General features: G+C 40.1%; 1 protein-coding gene and 1 long non-coding RNA gene across 2 annotated transcripts in view; both read right to left on the bottom strand.

Annotated features, from left to right (window-relative positions):
* The window catches only part of LOC134806460 (uncharacterized), a 157205-nt gene that overhangs the window by 16254 nt on the left and 120907 nt on the right, over positions 1-20044 (bottom strand). The gene's annotated exons all lie outside the window — the stretch shown is intronic.
* On the bottom strand, positions 1858-18080 carry LOC134806647 (basement membrane-specific heparan sulfate proteoglycan core protein-like). The gene is made up of 11 exons (XM_063779975.1): positions 17988-18080; positions 17371-17482; positions 15778-16233; positions 15545-15672; positions 15030-15181; positions 14629-14779; positions 14406-14551; positions 11849-11999; positions 6063-6214; positions 4695-4857; positions 1858-1940 (listed from the first exon to the last, which is right to left on the bottom strand). Exons 4-11 carry the CDS (start codon positions 15666-15668, stop codon positions 1858-1860), a joined length of 1122 nt encoding a protein of 373 aa, XP_063636045.1. The 5' UTR covers positions 15669-15672; positions 15778-16233; positions 17371-17482; positions 17988-18080.

The raw sequence follows: 20044 nt of genomic DNA, 5'->3' as shown, positions 1-20044 counted from the left end.
GGAATTTTTTTTGGAAAACGCACATAAATTAATATCAAATCAATTCAGAAATAAAACAATTAAATATTTTAAAGCACCGTTTCGTTTTTATTCCATAATTTTTATATTGTTTAGAGTATCTGATCGGACGCACGAGTTAATTGCAGTGATTCTGAATATACATAAATGACGTTATTCATAAACGCGTTACTGGCCTGAATTAGCTGTGAATCGTTTGTCTTTATCTGTCATTTTGACCTATTTATTTGTAAGAAAGGGATAAAATATAATTTAACTAAATCACGCCCAGTGGCGGATTTGCAGTGTTGGCTGCCCTTAGGCCCCAGGTAGGCCCCTGTAGTAACTACTACTCTCCCCTTTCTTAACACCTATCTATAGATTGTCGCCCCTGATATCTTGGCACTCTAGGCTCGGTACTTACCACGATATAATAATAACCATTTTTAAAATTAGGTATTTAAAACATTTTGGAGCAAAGTAGGCACTTTTTACGGTACCTGGGCCATTTTATTTAAAGTTGTCACTTACACTTTTTTTTTATTTGTGAAATTTTATGTTATTTCTACTCAAAATCACGAGCTCTTTCTATCCTAATAGGAGAAAAAAAGTGTCCCGAGGTTTTTATTTCCATTCCGTTACCATTTTACATATACTTTGTATGGCGGTCACGGAATAGAAAGATCGAAAATTGTATGGAAATTTTGGGACACTTTTTTTCTCCTATTAGGATCAAAAGAGCTCATGATTCTGAGTAGAAATAACATAAAAAGTCCCAAATTTGAAAAATAAGTTTATAGGACAACTTTAAATAAAATGGCCCACCTATTAAACGGTCAAAAGGTTAACCCTTTAAATGCATATAGGTACGATTCGATATTGTCCGTGTCGCGTTTTGTCGCCTTTACCGCCTCCTCTGGCACTGTTACACGCCATGGCACGCCAGGCTGCACGCCTCTTCGCTATCGAACTTGTTGGCGTTTCCCTCGCAGCCGCCCCAGGCGTAAGAAACGCATCTGCAAAAATAGTTATTTGTTTCAATCGGGGGCAAAGTTGTTGTTTAACCGCTCGTGCTAATATTGATATCCGAGCAAGCGAAAGATTCTTGAGCGTTGCGAGGGTTTCAAAGCAAGAGGGTTAAACAAAATTTGCCCCCGAGTGAAACACAAAATTTTTCACCACACCACACATTTGCTTTTGATTACTTTGCCTCACATGTGAATAAAATGCTACTTTGCTATCGGTTTCTGAAGTACAAAGTAAGCCTTTCCGAGCTGGTGTGGTGAAAAAACATTTTATGCCATAAATGCCTTGTACATCATTTTGGAAAAAAAGAATAAGATAAGATATTATCGTTTCTTACTTGTGTTCACCAATATCGTAGTACCAACGAATGCCATAGCACCAACTGGTCTCCAACGGCAATTTGCATACACTCTTGTCTGTAACAAATATTATTCAAAATACATAAAGCGGTACCGTAAAATGGGGTGAGTAGAGATTGCGAGGAGAGTCGGGTTATGAATGGGGAGAGGAGGAATGACAGGGGGATGAGATGGTTTTTAAAGGCTACTGCTACCTAAATAATGTATTCCTATTACAAATGGAGCTGTAGTACCTAATATTCATAATAATAAAAATCGATTCAACAACGTTTCAAAATCACCTTTTTAATGAAATCCCATCTCACCCCAACTACGAGGGACTACGAGGTGAGGAGGGATTTTGTGTTTATCGTTAAAGTTATGAAATGGAACTACCTAAAATCATTAAAAAAACTAAAATACAAACTGTTAATAATATAGTATAACAAGCGGTGTTAACCATTTCCCAAATAAGTTCATACTGTCTCGAATAGCTTTAGCTGTCATCTTCGCTTAACAGATATGTTATCCGTTTCTCTTTGATTCTAGACACCGTTCGGTTGACATCGTTTCTCATAGCTAAGTAATAGATAAGTCTTAATCCTAAGCCATCCTTTATTTCAAGTGTTTGATATTGCTCTGGTTTAATGAATAAACTCTGTGCAATATCTATAAGCGTGTTCTGGATTTATTTTCTGTCTCATCATCCTGACGTCGAGTGCTGCAAGTGTGCATTTCTGCCAAGACAAACGGCCGGAACATTTATTAATAAAATTAAGTTTGCATAAAATGTAAAAATAAAATGTTATCGAGGTTTGAATGTCAGTTTTGTCCCTACTCACCCCATTGTACGGTACACGGTTGACGACCAAGTTTCTGACGGTCCCAGGTGACCCTGACCTTGGTTGGGGTGCAATACGGGTGGTCGGTAGCTAAGGTAATAAGGTAAGGCTATTGGGACTAATCCCAATAAGGCCTAGTTTCCCCTCTGGGTTGGAAAGTCAGATGGCAGTCGCTTTCGTAAAAAAAAACAACGGGTTGCACTCCGGGAGTGCCGACAGAAGTGAAAACTCATTGACTAGCACTATGTATAATTGACCCATCCTCCTTTCTATTGAAAAACTTTAGTTCCGAAATTGCTGGTCAGTGAGCTTGTTTAAAATTCGAAATTCAAATTTGTAGCGTTAATTGTTTAAAATTCGAATAGAAATTGTAAAGTTACCTTGCAGACCTCGCATCTAAATATATTTGGTCATGATATTTTGAGTTTTATTCACCAGTACTAGAGTTCACTTTTATTAGCGATTTCATCAAGATGTAGCTTTATTGAATTATATTGGAGTGATATAAAGTTAGAATGTAACTGTGAGATCCTCGTATTTCAACCCGTACAAGATTAGAACCTTTTTCATGTAATGTCATTGAGTTTTTCTTTATTGATTTAAATGCCATCTAAATGAGTGGCCATCTAAACGTTACGGTCAGGTGATCGCCTTACGCTGTCTCGAGTTTATCATTTTTTCCCCACCTCAAAAATTGCCCAGCGCCGCTAAAGAAGTATTCACTTCAACTAGTGCCTACGTCAAACCATGGGATTAGTTGTCAAGCGGACCCCAGGCTCCCATGAGCCGTGGCAAAATGCCGGGATAACGCGAGGAAGAAGGTAGCTAACGTAAGTGGGTGCTTAACCAATCATGAAACTAAATCTGTGTACTGTACGGACATGATGGTTGTTCTTGTATACGTGACAGCGTGATAAAACGGTACCCGTCACTTTTCACATCACCTAATCAGAAAATGGATTTTTCTTCCCTGCTAGGAGGGATCAAAGTGGCACTTTTCTGTTCAAGGACATTTCATTGCCAGTATAAAATATTAATATAATTAACTATGAACATCGTATGTACAGCCTGGCAAAAAAGAGTAGAAATTAAAAAGTGGCAACACTGTAGTGTCAACACTAAGATTTTTTTATTTTCCTCATAGTTGATGTGAAAAGCAGTATATGTCACACGGTATCAAAATTATTTCGTCTTGGGCGTTAAGAGCCAACGGGAGTGGTCATTTCTCCATACAAACGTACTCCTCGTTTTCCTCCGTGGTTTTTGAAGCTAGAGCAATGATTTTTTCAACACAGATTAATATTGTCAATATCTGTGTCGGACCGTTTTGCTTTTTTTTATATTTTTGTTTTTTAAGGCGCTAGAGCCCTTCAAAAATGGCCAAAATGGCCTAATTGACTATGCCGCAATGAGAGGCGTGGCATTCAAAACTGATATCAATTAGCCGAAAAAGCAAAACGGTCCGACACAGATAATTTCATAATCATTTAGATTTCCAAATCTGGTTACGATTGGTTAAGTTTTGGAGGAGGAAACAGAGGAGTACGAAACCTCGATTTTTAAGATTTTTACGCAGGATTTTTCGCCTTGTCCTTATCGCACTACTTTTAGGTGCCGCTTCCGTTAGCGAGACGGGTATATTTACCTAAAATATTTAAAACTCAGCTCCTGTTTCGTCTTAACTCTTGAATCCCTCATTACGCTCAGGATTCTACTTTAAAAATATCTTGGAGATATTTATTGTAGAATCCATCGCTTCATTCAGGATTCAATGTACGCCCTTGACGGAAATATATCATTTTGATCCCTTGTAAGTCTTGTAACACAAACTACTATTACAGAGTTACCTTGATTTAGACAAAATCCCGACGAATTGAGAACATCCTTTTTGAAGTCGGTTAATAGTTTACGATATAATAGTACATTATTGTCGAGGCTCGGAAGTAGCTACTTGCAGGCTGAGGATTCGTATTAAACGGACGACCTTGGGAGTCCGTTTAATTGAATCCGAAGCCAGCAAGTAGCCTTCCAGCCGAGTCATATATAGTGCTTTTCTCAAAAATGGTGCGAGAAATATAAATATCATAGAAATATTTTACAGAAGCAACGTTCTTACGTACCTTTACGTAAAAAACATAGGATTTGCCGCCTTTTTATTTAAAAAAAAAGGGTATTTTACTGCCGAAAATACGCCAACCTATTTGAGACAGCTAAATAGTCGCGGTACTAATCATCTGTTTGGCTGTTTAATGGGCCTGTGCCTTCATTTGATATGGCCATTTCAACTTTTAAAAAGTTTGGAACTCGACAAATAATGGAATTTGTATGCAACATTGCAGTCCCAAAATCGAGACTGCAATGTTTTAAACTTTTTCATTTTTGACTGACCATAAACTACGCGCTTCGCGACCTATTTTTTAAACGGCAAAGTCGACTTTGCCGTCCATTTTTGAGAAAAATACTAATAAACAACTTATCAGAAGATACATACCTATTTTTTTGCTTTCAACTTCAACAGTAAGGTAATCAGTGTACACAGAAGTTCCATCCACGACGCCACTGCATATGTAATACCCCGTGTCTTCTCCTTTAGCATCAGATATGACCAGCGAATTGCCCTCCTGTCTAGTGCCGCTGGTGAATTGGCCTTCCTCCTATATGAAATAATAAATAGGATTCAATGACAAGTCTTAAATAGCGAAATCGAAATAGGACCAATTTCGAAATATTTTGGACAGTCCTGTAATTTGACATTTGGAGGCGTCGAAGAGAAATTCACGTTGTACACTATCTACGTATTCTATGAGAATATGGTGTTAAGGCAACATTAAATCTTATTAAAATCTACAAATAAATATATGTGGCGTTATCTATGAAAAGGGACCTTCTTGTCGATGGCGCTTACGCCATTATTAACGATGCTCCGATATAAACAAAACGCCGCGCGACGCTGTGCGGCGTAAGCGCCATCGACAATAAGGTCCCTTTTCATAGATAATGCCCCATATTTGCAGAAAAAAATACTCTTAAAGAAAATACTTGCTGAATCCAGATATAGCGCTTAGACTTATCCAAGGGACACTCTCTTAATGTGAAACTTGGAAGAATAGGAAATTCATTTTTGTCTATACATTTGTACACGATCTACCCCAATATCAATATTACTCGACTGCGACTTAACCAGAAAGTAGGGTAATGGGTTTCAGTACTGATGATTCTGTCCTGTAGCCTAATGAACTTGGACTCATCTTTGAGAGGCTGGCCAAATATAGCATCAAACAGAGATGAATAGAAATATAGGGGGATGCCTTTGCCCAGTAATAATCAGAGATTGGCGGGGGTGAGCTATTTGCCTTACAATATGACGTAAGCCATGTCAAATTATAAGGTAAATAGCTCACCCCCGCCGATCTCTGGTAATAGGGTCAAACAGATCACTGTGTTATGTCTTTCCTGTAGACATACACGAGAGTTAAGGGCTATAAAGGCTAATTTTCTTATTTAACCCTTATCCACGTGAAAAGGTCCTCCTTTTATTTAGAGAACTATGATAAAATCATTGCTTACATGCCCACAAGCTGTTAACTATTGCCCACAGGAGAGAAAAATGTGCTGTTCGCGATAACACACTAGTTTTCTCTCCTGTGGGCAATAGTTAACAGCTTGTGGGCATGTAAGTAGTGATTTTATCATAGTTCTTTAAATAAAAGGAGGACCTTTTCACGTGGATAAGGGTTAAATAAGAAAATTAGCCTTTATAGCCCTTAACTCTCGTGTATGTCTACAGGAAAGACATAACACAGTGATCTGTTTGACCCAATAACAGAGAGTGGGTTCTTTAAGAAATGCAATTTCTTACCTTGGTCCACTGAACGGTAGGCAGCGGATAACCCTCGGGATTACATTCGATAGTTTTGCTCTCTCCCTGTGTCATTTTCACTTGTGACTCGCTGACTTTCACTTTTGGGGGATTTTGGTCTGATGGTCTTGGTTCGGCAACCGGTTCCACGTCTGAAATGAAACATCTAACATAATCCTCTTATTAGGGTTCCGTACCCAAAGGGTAAAAACGGGACCCTATTACTAAGACTCCGCTGTTCTTCCGTCCGTCCGTCCGTCCGTCCGTCTGTCTGTCACCAGGCTGTATCTCGTGATCTGTGATTGCCGCTATACCAACAAATACTAAAAACAGAATAAAATAAAGATTTAAGTGGGGCTCCCATACAACAAACGTGTTTTTGACCGAAGTTAAGCAACGTCGGGCGGGGTCAGTACTTGGATGGGTGACCGTTTTTATAGATAGTGGTACGGAAGCCTTCGTGTGCGAGTCCGACTCGCACTTGGCCGGTTTTTTATTTATTTATTGAGAAACAGTCATTCATTAACATTAATCAATATATTGAGCAGCAGTAAATAGACCTATATTAGTTTCCATAATTAACATATCTAAAATACGTAGCCCATGCACTTTTAAATACAACAAGAAAAATAGTAAAATGCAAAATGTTTTTTACAATGCTTTATTAAACAAATTGCTGTGAGCTTGTCTACGTGAAGTTTAAGTGATTAACACCTACAAAGAAAAGTAAATTACTAAATTTAAGGTAAATAAACAGGCTCTTATTTACTAAAGCGGTATACACATTGGATCCGGATTGTTAGGTATTGAAAGTACCTATAAGCGAGGAGCGTCCAGCGTACAGTGGCCCGTTCGAGCGGAGCGTGTCTTTCAAGGGGTTTGAGCAACCTGTGGGCGCAGCACGGTTCCATTTTTATCGTCTATCACTATGCGCGTCCCTTTCGCACTTACGTACTTGTTAGAACGTGACAGGCATGGTGACAAGGGATAAAAACGCGACCGTGCTAAGCCGCCTGATGTACTATGGCCGCTTGATATACGTTTGAATGGATGCCGGCATGCCCCACTTGAGCAACACTTTGCACACTAAAGAGGTTATTACATCTATACTTTCGCCGGACACTTTCTGCTATCTTGCTGCTAAGACGGAAGATAAGTAATATATTTTCTCTAGCAGAATGTATCTTGAAAAAGGAGAGATTTAATTACCGTGTATAAAAAATAAAACAAATGTTACCTTCTACCAAAACTTGAAGGTAAGCAGTGAAGACGGGCGTTGCTTGTACGATCGCGGAACATACGTAATTTCCCGAGTCTGTGTCTTGTGCATTCGAAATTATTAACTCGTTGCCCTCTATATCCACTCCAGCGCCGAAATCACCCTCTTCCTATAAGTGAAATTATAAGCATTTGTGTTAGAAATTACATAGTTATTTAGTTTATAAATTGATCTACAACATATAGATGTAGTGCATAATAATTGTTTTACATCATATTATCTCTGAAACGTTCGTATTTGTCATGCTACTTCAGTCAACCTCAGTACTTTTTGTACCGAGACTGACTGAAATAGCAAGACACGTTCGTACGTTTCCGTTAAAATACGATGGAAAATAATTATTAACTACAACTGTATCATAAACCCTCTATGATACGTTCTAAAACCGAAAATTACGGTCAGCATAAAAATAAACTTGTTAGAACAAATTTCACAGAACATCTCTGAAAAAAGCTTTTGGCAAAAATTTCATTTTTGGTACAAGCTTTTATCGCCGACTGTACTCTTTTTTCCACAGGCAACTAATACTCATCGAGACAATTCTAAAAACCCCAAACACAATTAGGTTTCGTTGTTTTATCACAGAGTTCCTATGGCCACCTCCGGTCTCCATCATCAGATCAGGTCAATAACACCATAATATTGCATTGTCACCCGACTTACGTATGTATGCAAAATTTCAGCTCAATCGGAAACCGGGAAGTGGATCAAATTTAACTTGCAAGATTTGATTACACACAGACAGACAGACAGACAACGGTCAGGTGAAACTAAATAAAAGCTTGTAAAAAAGGAATTTGATTTATCCTAATTTCTAGTATTAGTGGAGATGACGTTATATTTCGAAATGAAATACCAATTGAAATAGTATTTTATACAATCGTGATATAATAGAGAGCTTTTCAGTCGAGTACCGTGTTTAGACAACGAAGCTTGCTGAGTTGTCTAAGTAAGGTACGAGATTGAAAACCTTGATTATATCACTATTGTATACAATACTTTTTCTACGCGTCAACAAAAATAATACTTTTCTCAAAAATGGAAGGCAAAGTCGACTTTGCCGTTTAAAAAATAGGTCGCGAAGCGCGTAGTTTATGGTTAGTCAAAAATTAAAAAGTTAAAAACATTGCAGTCTCGATTTTGGGACTGCAATGTTGCATACAAATTCCATTATTTGTCGAGTTCCAAACTTTTTAAAACTTGAAATGGCCATATCAAATGAAGGCACAGGCCCATTAAACAGCCAAACAGATGATTAGTACCGCGACTATTTAGCTGTCTCAAATAGGTTGACGTATTTTCGGCAGAAAAATACACTTCTATTTTTTTATTAAAAAAATAAAAAGGCGGCAATGCTAATTTTTTCAATTGTTTCTACTTTTTTCTGTGAAAATATATACGTAAGAACGTTGCTTTTTTAAAATATTTCTATGATATTTATATTTCTTGCACCATTTTTGAGAAAAGCACTATATATGACTCGGCTGGAAGGCTACTTGCTGGCTTCGGATTCAATTAAACGGACTCCCAAGGTCGTCCGTTTAAAACGAATCCTCAGCCTGCAAGTAGCTACTTCCGAGCCTCGACAATAATGTACTATTAAACTAGTAGAATCATTTAGGTAAACAGACCAAAAGTATACAGCTAAGATACGCGAACAGCTGCGATACCTTCATGTCCTTCATATCCGTACGCGACCCGGCCGCCGCGCCCCGCGCCGTACGGTGGGCTGGTCAACAACACCTTCTCGTAACTCATGAGGCCCTGGTACTTGCTCCGCGCTAAATTAAATTTTTAGACGGTTTTTTCTTGACTTTAACTAACAAGCAACACTAAGTGGTTTTCGTAGTCAATGGATGTTGCTATATTAAGGGTGTCACATGCGCGTTTCTGACTTATGAACCAATTGTTTCTACTATACAACCTAAAATAAATAATTTTCATCACACTTGCTCGAAAAAGATCTTATTTCATGCAGGTGTACTGAAGGACAAAGGCCTATATTGTTCCCGCGGGAGTTATAGATTCTGAAAATTAGTTATGGCTTTTTTTTAAATTATGTCACTAATTTATACGAAAAAAGTAGTTTTAAATGAGTTTTACATTGAAAATACTGACGTTTATAAATTATTTTTTATGTGTATGTTAAAAAATATTTAATGTGATTAATTTAATAGCCGTTTAAATTATTTTTTACACAATTTTCGATTATGGCTGAATCCGGGTGGGTCTGTGCCTTCGAATCCTAACCTGCCAAAAGTGCCAAAACAAGACAATATGGCGGACGAATGTTTGAAATGTCACCGTATTTAAGAATTATTTCGCTTAAAATTTAGTTTTTTCTTCGCAAGTGTGATGAAAAACATTGTGTGTAACTCCGGGGGTAAGCATATTGTAAAATCTCGCTTACCCCCCTCGTTGCACAATGTACTATAATTTGAGCTATGGTTTTGTTTCGTCCTCTTGATCGCGGCGAGCTGTGATTGCTCAATTTCATTATAGTTGACTAAATTGTATCGAAATGAATATTATAGATGAGTTGGGAGCCCACACATTAAAAATACCCCGTTGCAGTTTGGTATAAGAAATCTTAATTCAAGAATTATAGTCAACGAGTAGAAAAACAGTGTGATCAATTGCAATGCCTGTCTCAACATGCGGTTTCTGAACACGTCATATAGAGCTTATAATATGTGCGTAAATAAAGCAGTGAAGCTGTACCACTACCACCAGTTTTGACATTGACATATTCACTCACGTCTAAGTAACTTACTTTCTATGCATCTTGCTCGTACTCGCATATTAGTGCATATTAGAGATGTATAGAAAGTAATTTACGTAGACGCGAGCTAATATGTCACTGTCAAAACTGGTGGTAGCCGTACTGTACATAATTAGGCATTAAAACACTCGTGTGATGTCTTTATGGAACTCGCTTTTTCATAAACCCACACTCGTATTTTAGTGGCTTTCATTATGTAACGGTCACATAAACGACTATTTTTGTAAGACTCACCTTGGTCCACTGAACTCTTGGCAGCGGGGATCCCTCTGGGATGCATTCCACTTTCATGCTTCCTCCCCTTGGTACCCTCACTTGGGGAGACCTGACTGTTACTCTGGGATTACCTTGTGGTTGTTGTGGTACATCTGCATAGGAAAAAACGTGTTACAATACATTCTACTTATGGTGCTAACATGCTCCCTCTAAGCCAACTAAGAGTTTGAAGGGTGGTGGTGCAAAGAATGGAGGTGCAACTATAAACCGTCATATTTTCATAAGAATTTGACGTTTATGTACGGTCAGCCAAGAAAGTGGTCTACCACTTTTCGACTCTATCATCTGATTGATAGAGTCGAAAAGTGGTAGACCATTTTCTTGGCTGACCGTACAGTCAAGTGTACATGTATGGGTGGATACATCATACTCAAAAATATGTCCCATATATACCTCTTATGTCAGCGAATTAAGAACTATGGGACATATTTTCGAGTAAGTTATCATCATCATCATCATATCAGCCAGAGGACGTCCACTGCTGGACATAGGCCTTCCCCAAAGAGTGCCACAATGACCGGTCTTCCGCCACCCGCATCCAGCGGACTCCCGCGACCTTTACCAGGTCGTCAGTCCACCTTGCGGGGGGTCTACCTACGCTGCGCCCTCCGGTACGTGGTCGCCACTCGACAACCTTTCCGCCCCAATGGCCATCGGTTCTACGGGCAAAGCACCCAGCAGCAGCAGTAAGTTATATGCACCCATATTTTTACGAATATATGGGCACTTTCATGCTTTGTTACTGCAGACTCTGTGTACAGCTAAGGAATACAAGTCCCTTGCCGCACCTGATCCATCCATGAAAAAATTTAGGGCCCTGCTTAAACCTCGGGTACGTTTAGGGTTTAAGCCCCTCCCAAAACAAAATTTTGGATCCGCCACTGGTACTGGTATACACTGGATTGGAACAAACAAACTCTTAATAGAATTAAAACTGTTGTGAGACATACTAACATTAAAATAACGCCATTGCCATTCGCAGTACGCGGTACACGACCGTCGTGAACGCTGCTCGTACTGTTAGTGCTTGAGAAAGGAGACCTAGGCTCTCCGAAACATGTTGCGCGAGTGACTAAAACAAGTGAGTCTAAACCGTAAAATTATTTAAAAACAACTCTTTAAATAAAAGAAGCATGAATCAGGAAAAGTGTTACCTTCTATCAACTTGCAGGTAATCCGTCCACACCGGGGTCGCTTGCACAATGCCGGTGCACACGTAGTCGGCGAAGCCCCCTTGCGTCACCATCTTGGGCGTTAGTTATTGTTACAGCGTTTCCGTCCTGTCTGACGCTTGATATGTTAAGTTCAACGTTAAGTTCATACCTTCTATCACAAGTTGCAGGTAATCCATCCACACAGGTGTCGCTTGCACAACGTCGGTGGTTACTGCCAGATTGGTTCCGTCTTGTATAACGCACAAAGATAACGGTTAATACGTCAAGTTCATACCTTCTATAACAACTTGCAGGTAATCCGTCCAGACCGGCGTAGCTTGCACAATGCCGGTGCACACGTAGTCCCCTGCGTCACCGTCTTGGGCGTTAGTTATTGTTAGGGCGTTTCCGTCCTGTCTGACACCGTTGCTGAACTCGTCTTCTCCCTTTATATTAAAATTTAAGCGTAAGTAATGTAGACTATTTGCATTCTAATATGCTAATTGTATATCTTTTTCACTATTATTTCATTAATAACTTAATCAGGTAAAAGGTCCACTTCCCTCCATATTCATTCCTAATACCTTTCTCGTCCCACTACTTTTACCCCTCCACGTCACATACCCATACTAAGGCCTGTGCCGAAAAAAAACTGTAAATTTCAAACGGTTGTAATTTTATTTCTAAGCATGATGACTGATGACGACGGCTTTTTCTTACCGCATTTAAAAGTCCTATTATTAGATTATATATTTTAGTGCAAATAATTCTGGTTTTACGCCATGTGACGTTCCACCGCTGAATAGAAGAATCACTGAAATTTGGTCTGTTCCAAATGGCAAGAAAATTTTCAACGTACTCCATGCTTGCTTTCCGATACACTTAAAATAACCTCGGAGATTCGTGCATTTCATAATAACCTACTACTAATTTAGTAATTTGTCTCTTGAACAGAGGCCTCGAAGCGGCAGACCTCTAGGAACAAGTGACCCATGAGAAATATTGTTAATAGAATTTGCGCATACCCGTCATATAAATATTCGGCTAAAGTGAAACGAACTATAAACAAAATACATAGTATTTAGATTCGTTCAAAAGTTAGGACTAAAGTAACCGAAAATTTGCGTTATTAATTACTAGGCCAAATCAAAAAGCATACAATATCACAGACTTAAATATACCCTAGATGAAGCAAATATCACGATTTGTATTGAAACCAAGCGTGCCGACTTTTTACCACCTACTGTGACGTCACAGCCGCAATTTAGTGATGGGAAATCCTAACCGATTCAAAGACACCGATGCCCCTCTGCCCCGCTACGATTCAACTGTCTTGCTCATACTCATAGATTTTATATCTGCGGTCTCGCTCGCTCACTCCCCGCTCCCCCGCGAACCACGCCAAAAATCACAAATCGATTGTCATGAATGACATCGATTTTCTGACAGACGAATGATAAAGACAGACGAATGGTAAAAAGAGACGAATGATCTTCTTCCCAACTTTTTCCTTCAATGAAACTGGTATTTTCAAAATCTATGACTGGATCATGTGGAAAACAAAAATAATGATTTTTTTTTACTTTATAAACATACTAAACGTATAAACATGTAATTGTATAATTATGTTTAAATTACCCTCGTTTTTAAAGGTGTCGTGTAAAATTAGGACATGATTTTTTTGATCAATAACTACCAAAAAAAATTTATTTTAGTTAATATCATTCTTCTGTCCGATATCGATTAAAATCGTTTATTAGAAGCGATCGGTAGAACGAACAACACTACTCGCTAAATTTGACAGACGAATGATAATCGGCCTGTACCACGAAGTCGAAGCGATGCGCGACAGTATCGCTAGTTCCGATATTCATTGTCTCTTAACTCACAACGTCAGATCAAACGCTCAAAGCAAACGCGCAACGTAATGTAAATGTAGTTCTGTAACGTTAATTTATGGTTACTTAGGTATATTATTGGAATCACAACCTGGAATACTTAAAAAATTGTTTTAAAATTAATTTACGCATAATATTATTTTAAAATTACTTACCTGTGATAGGAAATATGTCCTTACCCTTGGGTGCTTGCAATTTTTGGGCTGTTGCAGTTAATTACCACGCAACGAGGCATTTTTAAATTTTTTACGGACTACCGGCTGCCACAACTGGCGCGCGTGGAATGTCAATAGCGACGGCCAACCTCGGCGCTTGGTCGGGGTTCGGACACGCAAAGTAGATGCATTTGCGTCATCTATGGTATATTTAAGTCTGTGTACAATATCCTTCGTACAAAAAGTCACATTTTTTAATAGACGATGAGCAAAGTAAGACCACCATACGTCCTGCAGTGCCGTTCTCTCGACTATTAATGGGTTCAAATCAAGAGTGTATTAAAAGAGAAGGATAAAACAGCCAAAAAACTTTGACATATCCAGCATATGTTGGGATGGTGCAGGCAAATATGAAAAACGGGTCCGTAAGTAGCTGTCACTGAATGCGCTAGGAAAAAGCTGCCTATCACTCCTACAGAAAATAGAATAATAATAAAAACTGATAATTATTTAAATTAAAAGTAGCTTTATATTCTAGTAATCCTAAAATCGAAAAATCCTTATAATTTTTTTTCATTTGAAGATTGCAGTTTTTTTTCGTTACACCCTTTACTACCAGTAAGTTATATAATTTTACCCTTCGGTCGAAAGGGCATCCGCGTGTCGCCGACGCGCATCTAACAGTTCCCGTGTCCTGTCTTCATAACAACCATTTCAACCATACTATGCTAATCCGGTATTACATCGCAGTCAATTTATGAACATGACACGTCGTAATAGTAGGTACAATGTAGCAAACCTTGTTCCACTGAACTCTCGGTAAAGGAGATCCCTCGGGAGTGCAGTCCACAGTCCTACTTTCCCCTCGTGGTATCTTGAGTTGGCGTACGTTGACTGTTACTCTAGGGCTGGCTTGCGGTTGTTCCGGTTGTGGTGGTGGTACATCTACATAGAAAACAACACATTATAATACATTGTAATTGAAGATGTTTGACAAAGACGACATTTGATTTCACTCATACCTTCTACCACAACTTGAAGGTAATCCGTCCACACCGGTGTCGCTTGCACGATGCCGGTGCAAACATAGTCTCCTGCGTCACCGTCTTGCGCGTTGGTTATTGTTAGTTTGGTTCCGTCTTGTCTAACGCCATTGCCGAACTCGCCTTCTCCCTGTAAGAAAATACAATTTTAAGCGTTAAAATTTACACATTTTATTTTACTTGCATTAAACATGGACATATGCGCACACAACTTTATAGTAATAATATAGCAAATTTAATTGCACAACGGGACTCAATCGCGTATTTAAGTTAAGTCGGAGGTAAATCTTAAAACTTAAATACGCGATTAAGTCCCGTTGTGCAATTTAATAATGTTTAAAAATCGTGAAAGTTTAAATCAGTGTAATAATATAGAAAACCTTGGTCCACTGGACCCTCGGTAGCGGGGACCCCTCAGGAGCGCAGTCCACAGTCCTATTTTCCCCTCTTGCTATCTTCAGTTGCCGCACGTTGACTGTGACTCTAGGGCTGACTTGTGGCGGTTGTATTTGTGGTTGTGGTGGCGGTATATCTACATAGAAAACAACACGTTATTTAAATAATTCCAATTGATGTTCTTTTAAAATAAAATCGATATAACTTTAAAAATATAAAGCTGCAATTCTGTTTATAACGGCCTAAATCGAATATTGCTTATAAGATGTCACAGCGATACGAGAACCTCAAAAAATGGTCTGACTGGGCGAAAACATATGCATCGGGGCTCGTACTAACATTATATATTTTTACGGCACGGCCGTCGTGAAGGCTGCTCGCACTGTTAGTGCTTGAGAAAGGAGACCTAGGCTCTCCGAAACATGTCGTGCGCGTGACTAAAAACAAGTGAGTCTAAACCGTAAAATTATTTAATTAAAGTATATTACATGTTACATACCATTGACGACAATTTGCGTAGTATGGGCAGTCTCCCCCGCGTTGTTACGTGCAATGCATCTGTAAGATCCACCATCTTCTACTTCTATGTTCCGGAAGACCAGCTGTTCGCCTCGATTCTCCATGCGACTGCAACAGATACAATAGGTTTCACCATCAGATACGTCGGAGCGATCATTTTGCAGAGGTACTCGGCTGCGTTTATGGTGGTTACTTGTTTAATCTAAGTCTTACCTAGAGAAAGCTCCGTCAACGCGCTCCCAAGACCCCTGAGCGTTATCTGCCACCACACACTCCACTGTCAACTCCTCCCCGCGCGTCACTGTGGGTCTCTCCGGACGGATGACGACACGAGGCAATGCCAGTACCGTCAGTCTGAGGTATAGCTGACGCAGCAAGAAACCACCGCCTGTCACTTTGCAGAGATACTCGCCAGCGTTTATGGTGGTTACTTGTTTAATCTAAGTCTTACCTAGAGAAAGCTCCGTCTACACGCTCCCAAGACACCTGAGCGTTGCCTTCCGCGACACACTCCAATGTCAACTCGTCCCCGCGCGTGACTGTGGGTCTCTCCGGACGGATGACGACACGAGGCAATGCCAGTACCGTCAGTCTGAGGTATAGCTGACGCAGCAAGAAACCACCACCTGTCACTTTGCAGAGGTACTCGGCTGCGTTTTCTGTGGTGGCCTGTTTAGAACATTCACATTTGTACTATTAGGGAAATATGGCACACGAATAAGGGTTTCCGCGATCGAGTTTTTCACTATAGTTCGTTTTTTTTAGCATTAGAAAGAACTTGCAAGAAGGTAAGCGATCTTGACATGTCTTTTAATTCAAAAACGCTTTTTAAAAATCAGTAACTATTACTTATGAAAGCAGAAGAATATAAATGATCGTATTAGATTCATAATTGTTACATATTTGCCGTAACTTATTTTTGAAATGTGTTTTTCAATTAAAAGACACATCAAGATTGTTTACCTTATTTCTAATGCTAAAAAAAACGAACTATAGATGACAGCACCGTGGCGAGAGCTCAGGCTGTCATAATCCACCAATCATGTTTAACCATGCTTTTTTTATTGGTGTATTTTGACAGCAGCTGTCAAAAAGACCTCTCGTCACGGTGCTGCCATTTAGTGAAAATCTCGATCGCGGAAACCCTCATTGCATTAGCATTAGGTAAAAAAAATACCCTCAGTGACTTGTGTACCTAATACTTATTTATGGTATGGTATAATTGCTAAATAGTTCACGTCAAATTTAATTATGGATCATGGATCTCACTTTATGGGTGGAATTAATTTATACAGTGGATAAACTCTTTTGCAGCTTGCTGTACATAATTTTATTTTATCGACGATTCCAAAGCTGGGACTAAAAAAACCGGCTAAGTGCGAGTCGGTCTTGCGCCCCAATGATTCGTCGCAATTTTTTTTACAACGTAATCAACGTATTTCTCCGTAATCGTCGTAGGAATAAGGAACTACTTTATATTCTTTTTAGGCCCTGTACGTAGTACAATAAATGGCAAAAATTAAAAACGGCCAAATGCGAGTCGGACTCGCGCAGGAAGGGTTCCGTACCATTAGCAAAAAAAGGCAAAAAACATCACGTTTGTTGTATGAGAGCCCCACTTAAATATTTATTTTATTCTGTTTTTAGTATTTGTTGTTATAGCGGCAACAGAAATACAGCATCTGTGAACATTTCAAAAGCCTGGTGACAGACAGACGGACGGACAGACGGACAGTGGAGTCTTAATAATAGGGTCCCGTTTTTACCCTTTGGGTACGGAACCCCAAAAACGAAATAGAAACGTACTCTCTGGAAGATCAGCTCTCTGTCGTTGAGTTGAACATTTTGTGGCAATGGGCGTTGGTCGAGTCTGCTCCATGAGACTATCTGTTCGTCGTCGCCAGTTTTGAAGTCACAACTGCAATTAAATAGAAAAGAATAGACACCTATTACATGAAGTAAAAGTTCAGAGAAGGTACTTTACTTTCTAGTATATGTAACATTAGTATAGGCAAGTATGGGCGTTGATGGTAGGGGGTTGTCAGTGAGGGGAAGTCCGTTCTCTCCTAGAGATGAAAATTTTAGTCAAATACACCTAAAGCAAACAATTCATTTTTCTAAGAAAAAAACATATTCAATCTAGTTTAATGGCTGAAGATGGCGCTGTATGGCGACATGTTCTGTTGTAACTGAATTAACAAACGTCAAATTTTGACAATCCGGATCCGAAATGTATGAAATTATCCGGATCTGGATCCGGATCCGCGGATCTTCCCATACATTTCGGATCCGTCGTGCAAACCCTAGCTGTACATTTCAAAGCTTAATTTATCTTAGAGAGTTTATCAAGGACTCTGAGTTGGCGTTGATAAGCTTAAGTAAAACGATGGAAGGTTTTTTGATTACAATAAAATAGTTATTACCTTATTGTAATATCTTGGCCTTCGGCGACAGGCACATCAAGTGGCTTAGGGAGCTGTTCTGGACGATACGGTAACGGTACAGCTTCGCTACCTATGAATAAAGTAAAAGACAAAGTAAATAAGAAGAAAGTTTGACCTCTCGGGGTATTTTATCCCCGTGGAAGACATCTGCGAAGCAAAGCAAGTGCTGTGCAAATCCCTTGGGATCGTCGGCACCTATGTACCTCACCGGAGAGGGGATGAAGCCGGGAAGAAGTCCCTTGAGGATATACAGAAAATCCTGAGGGAGAATAAAGACCGGATTCCGGAGTTTATGGCGACGGGTACTTCTATCCAGCCGTCGTGTGATCCGGATCAGGTCGACGTTCGCTGCTTGTCAAAGGAAATCGTGGCCCTAAAAACAAGATTAGCGGAAGTTATCTCTAAGTTTGAAGCCAGCCTAGTCACTATTGCCGAATTGCGCAACGAAATCACAAGTTTGCGGAATGCTCCAACTCGGTCGGCGGCTTCAAATTTCAAGAACGATCATCGACCTGACACTCATGTTGAGTCGGTTAGTTTGTGTGTTGCTGACACGGTAAAATGTGCCGCACGCGCCGCTGCACCGCCCGCGCGCCCCCCGCGCGTGCGACCGCCCCCTGTCACCTCGAAGTCACGTCAGCGTGCATATGCTGACGTCGCCGGTCAGCCTGTTGCAGCTAACCGGGTCAACCCGCCTGTCAAGGTGAATGAAGCACGGGCTCCACTTAAGGAGAAGTCCTCCCGCACCGATGTGGATAAGGAGGGATTCACACTGGTGGAAAGGAAACACAAGGCGCGCAGGGCGCCTCGTAAGCCTCTGTGTGGCACTGCGGAGCCGGTTAATACTGGCCTACGAATTGCGACACCGAGTAAGGCGCTTTACGTGTCACGCCTACATTACTCCGCCGTGGCCGACGAGGTGGTGGAGTACGTCCGCCGGAAGACTGGCTACACGCTGAGGGTGCACCAGCTACAGTCGCGTCATTATGCGCACTTCAGTTCATTTGAGGTGCGCGTGCCGCGGCCGCTGCAGGACACCATCGCAAGCGCGGACTTCTGGCCGAAGGGTGTGGTGTTTCGGCGGTTCCGGGGCAACCTGCCGAACCCTACGCCGAGTCAGACGACGCTACGGAGCCACGCCGTTACGTCGTCGCCCAAATCTAATATTTAGTTAATTTCATTTTTATGTGTATTGTTTTTCTTTGTCTCTTCTTTTACTTTGTAGTTTCACAGTGCCTTGGTTTTATACTGTAATGCTGTGTTACTTATTTGATCAATAAACTACAATTAGAATATTGTATTTTGTTACAAATTATGACGTGAGATGGATAAATGGAGTTAATATATTTTCTTCGCGCGATTAACGAGCCGCCATTTTACACACATTGATATTTTCATTCTCTCATTCGTTCCATTCGTGTCTTGTGAATTGACCTGTACCTGACAAATGCTGGTTTTGTAAAAGTACCCTCATATTTCAATACACTACAGTTCTGTCTAATCCTATCTGGAAAGGAGTAAGACGATTGAAGATTAAATAAGCACGTAGCACGTACATACAGTATTTTGCGTCCACATATTCTTGTAACTAAATGTATGAACTCGCAATAATCATTAGTCAATGTGTAAACAGACCACAATGTGAAGGCCAGGCACACTTATCCCGCAGCCACCGTTACCCGTATACCGTAATGACTTTAAGGACTTACCTGGTACTACCACAACTTGAACGTATTCCGTCGAAACAGTAGTTGCGTCTACAAGCCCGTTGCATACGTAATTTCCTCCATCGCCATCTTGAGCGTCAGATATTATCAGAGTACTTCCGTTCGGCCTCACTCTGCTGTTGAAATCGCCTTCCTCCTTTAAAATAAAGTACCTACATTTATTTAAAGTGTAATTAAACAACTGTACCGATATTCGGAACCTAATAATATTATTGAGAATGGCAACACTGCGTAGTCGGTCGTATTGTCCTTTTCTAGCATATACGTCCTTCTCTCTCCCACACTCCCACCACTCAGGCAGGTTGCTTT

Source organism: Cydia splendana, chromosome 3, assembly GCF_910591565.1.
Source record: "Cydia splendana chromosome 3, ilCydSple1.2, whole genome shotgun sequence".
NCBI lineage: Eukaryota > Metazoa > Arthropoda > Insecta > Lepidoptera > Tortricidae > Cydia > Cydia splendana.
The sequence above is the reverse complement of the archived record's forward strand: the minus strand, read 5'-3'. Positions and strand labels throughout refer to the sequence as shown.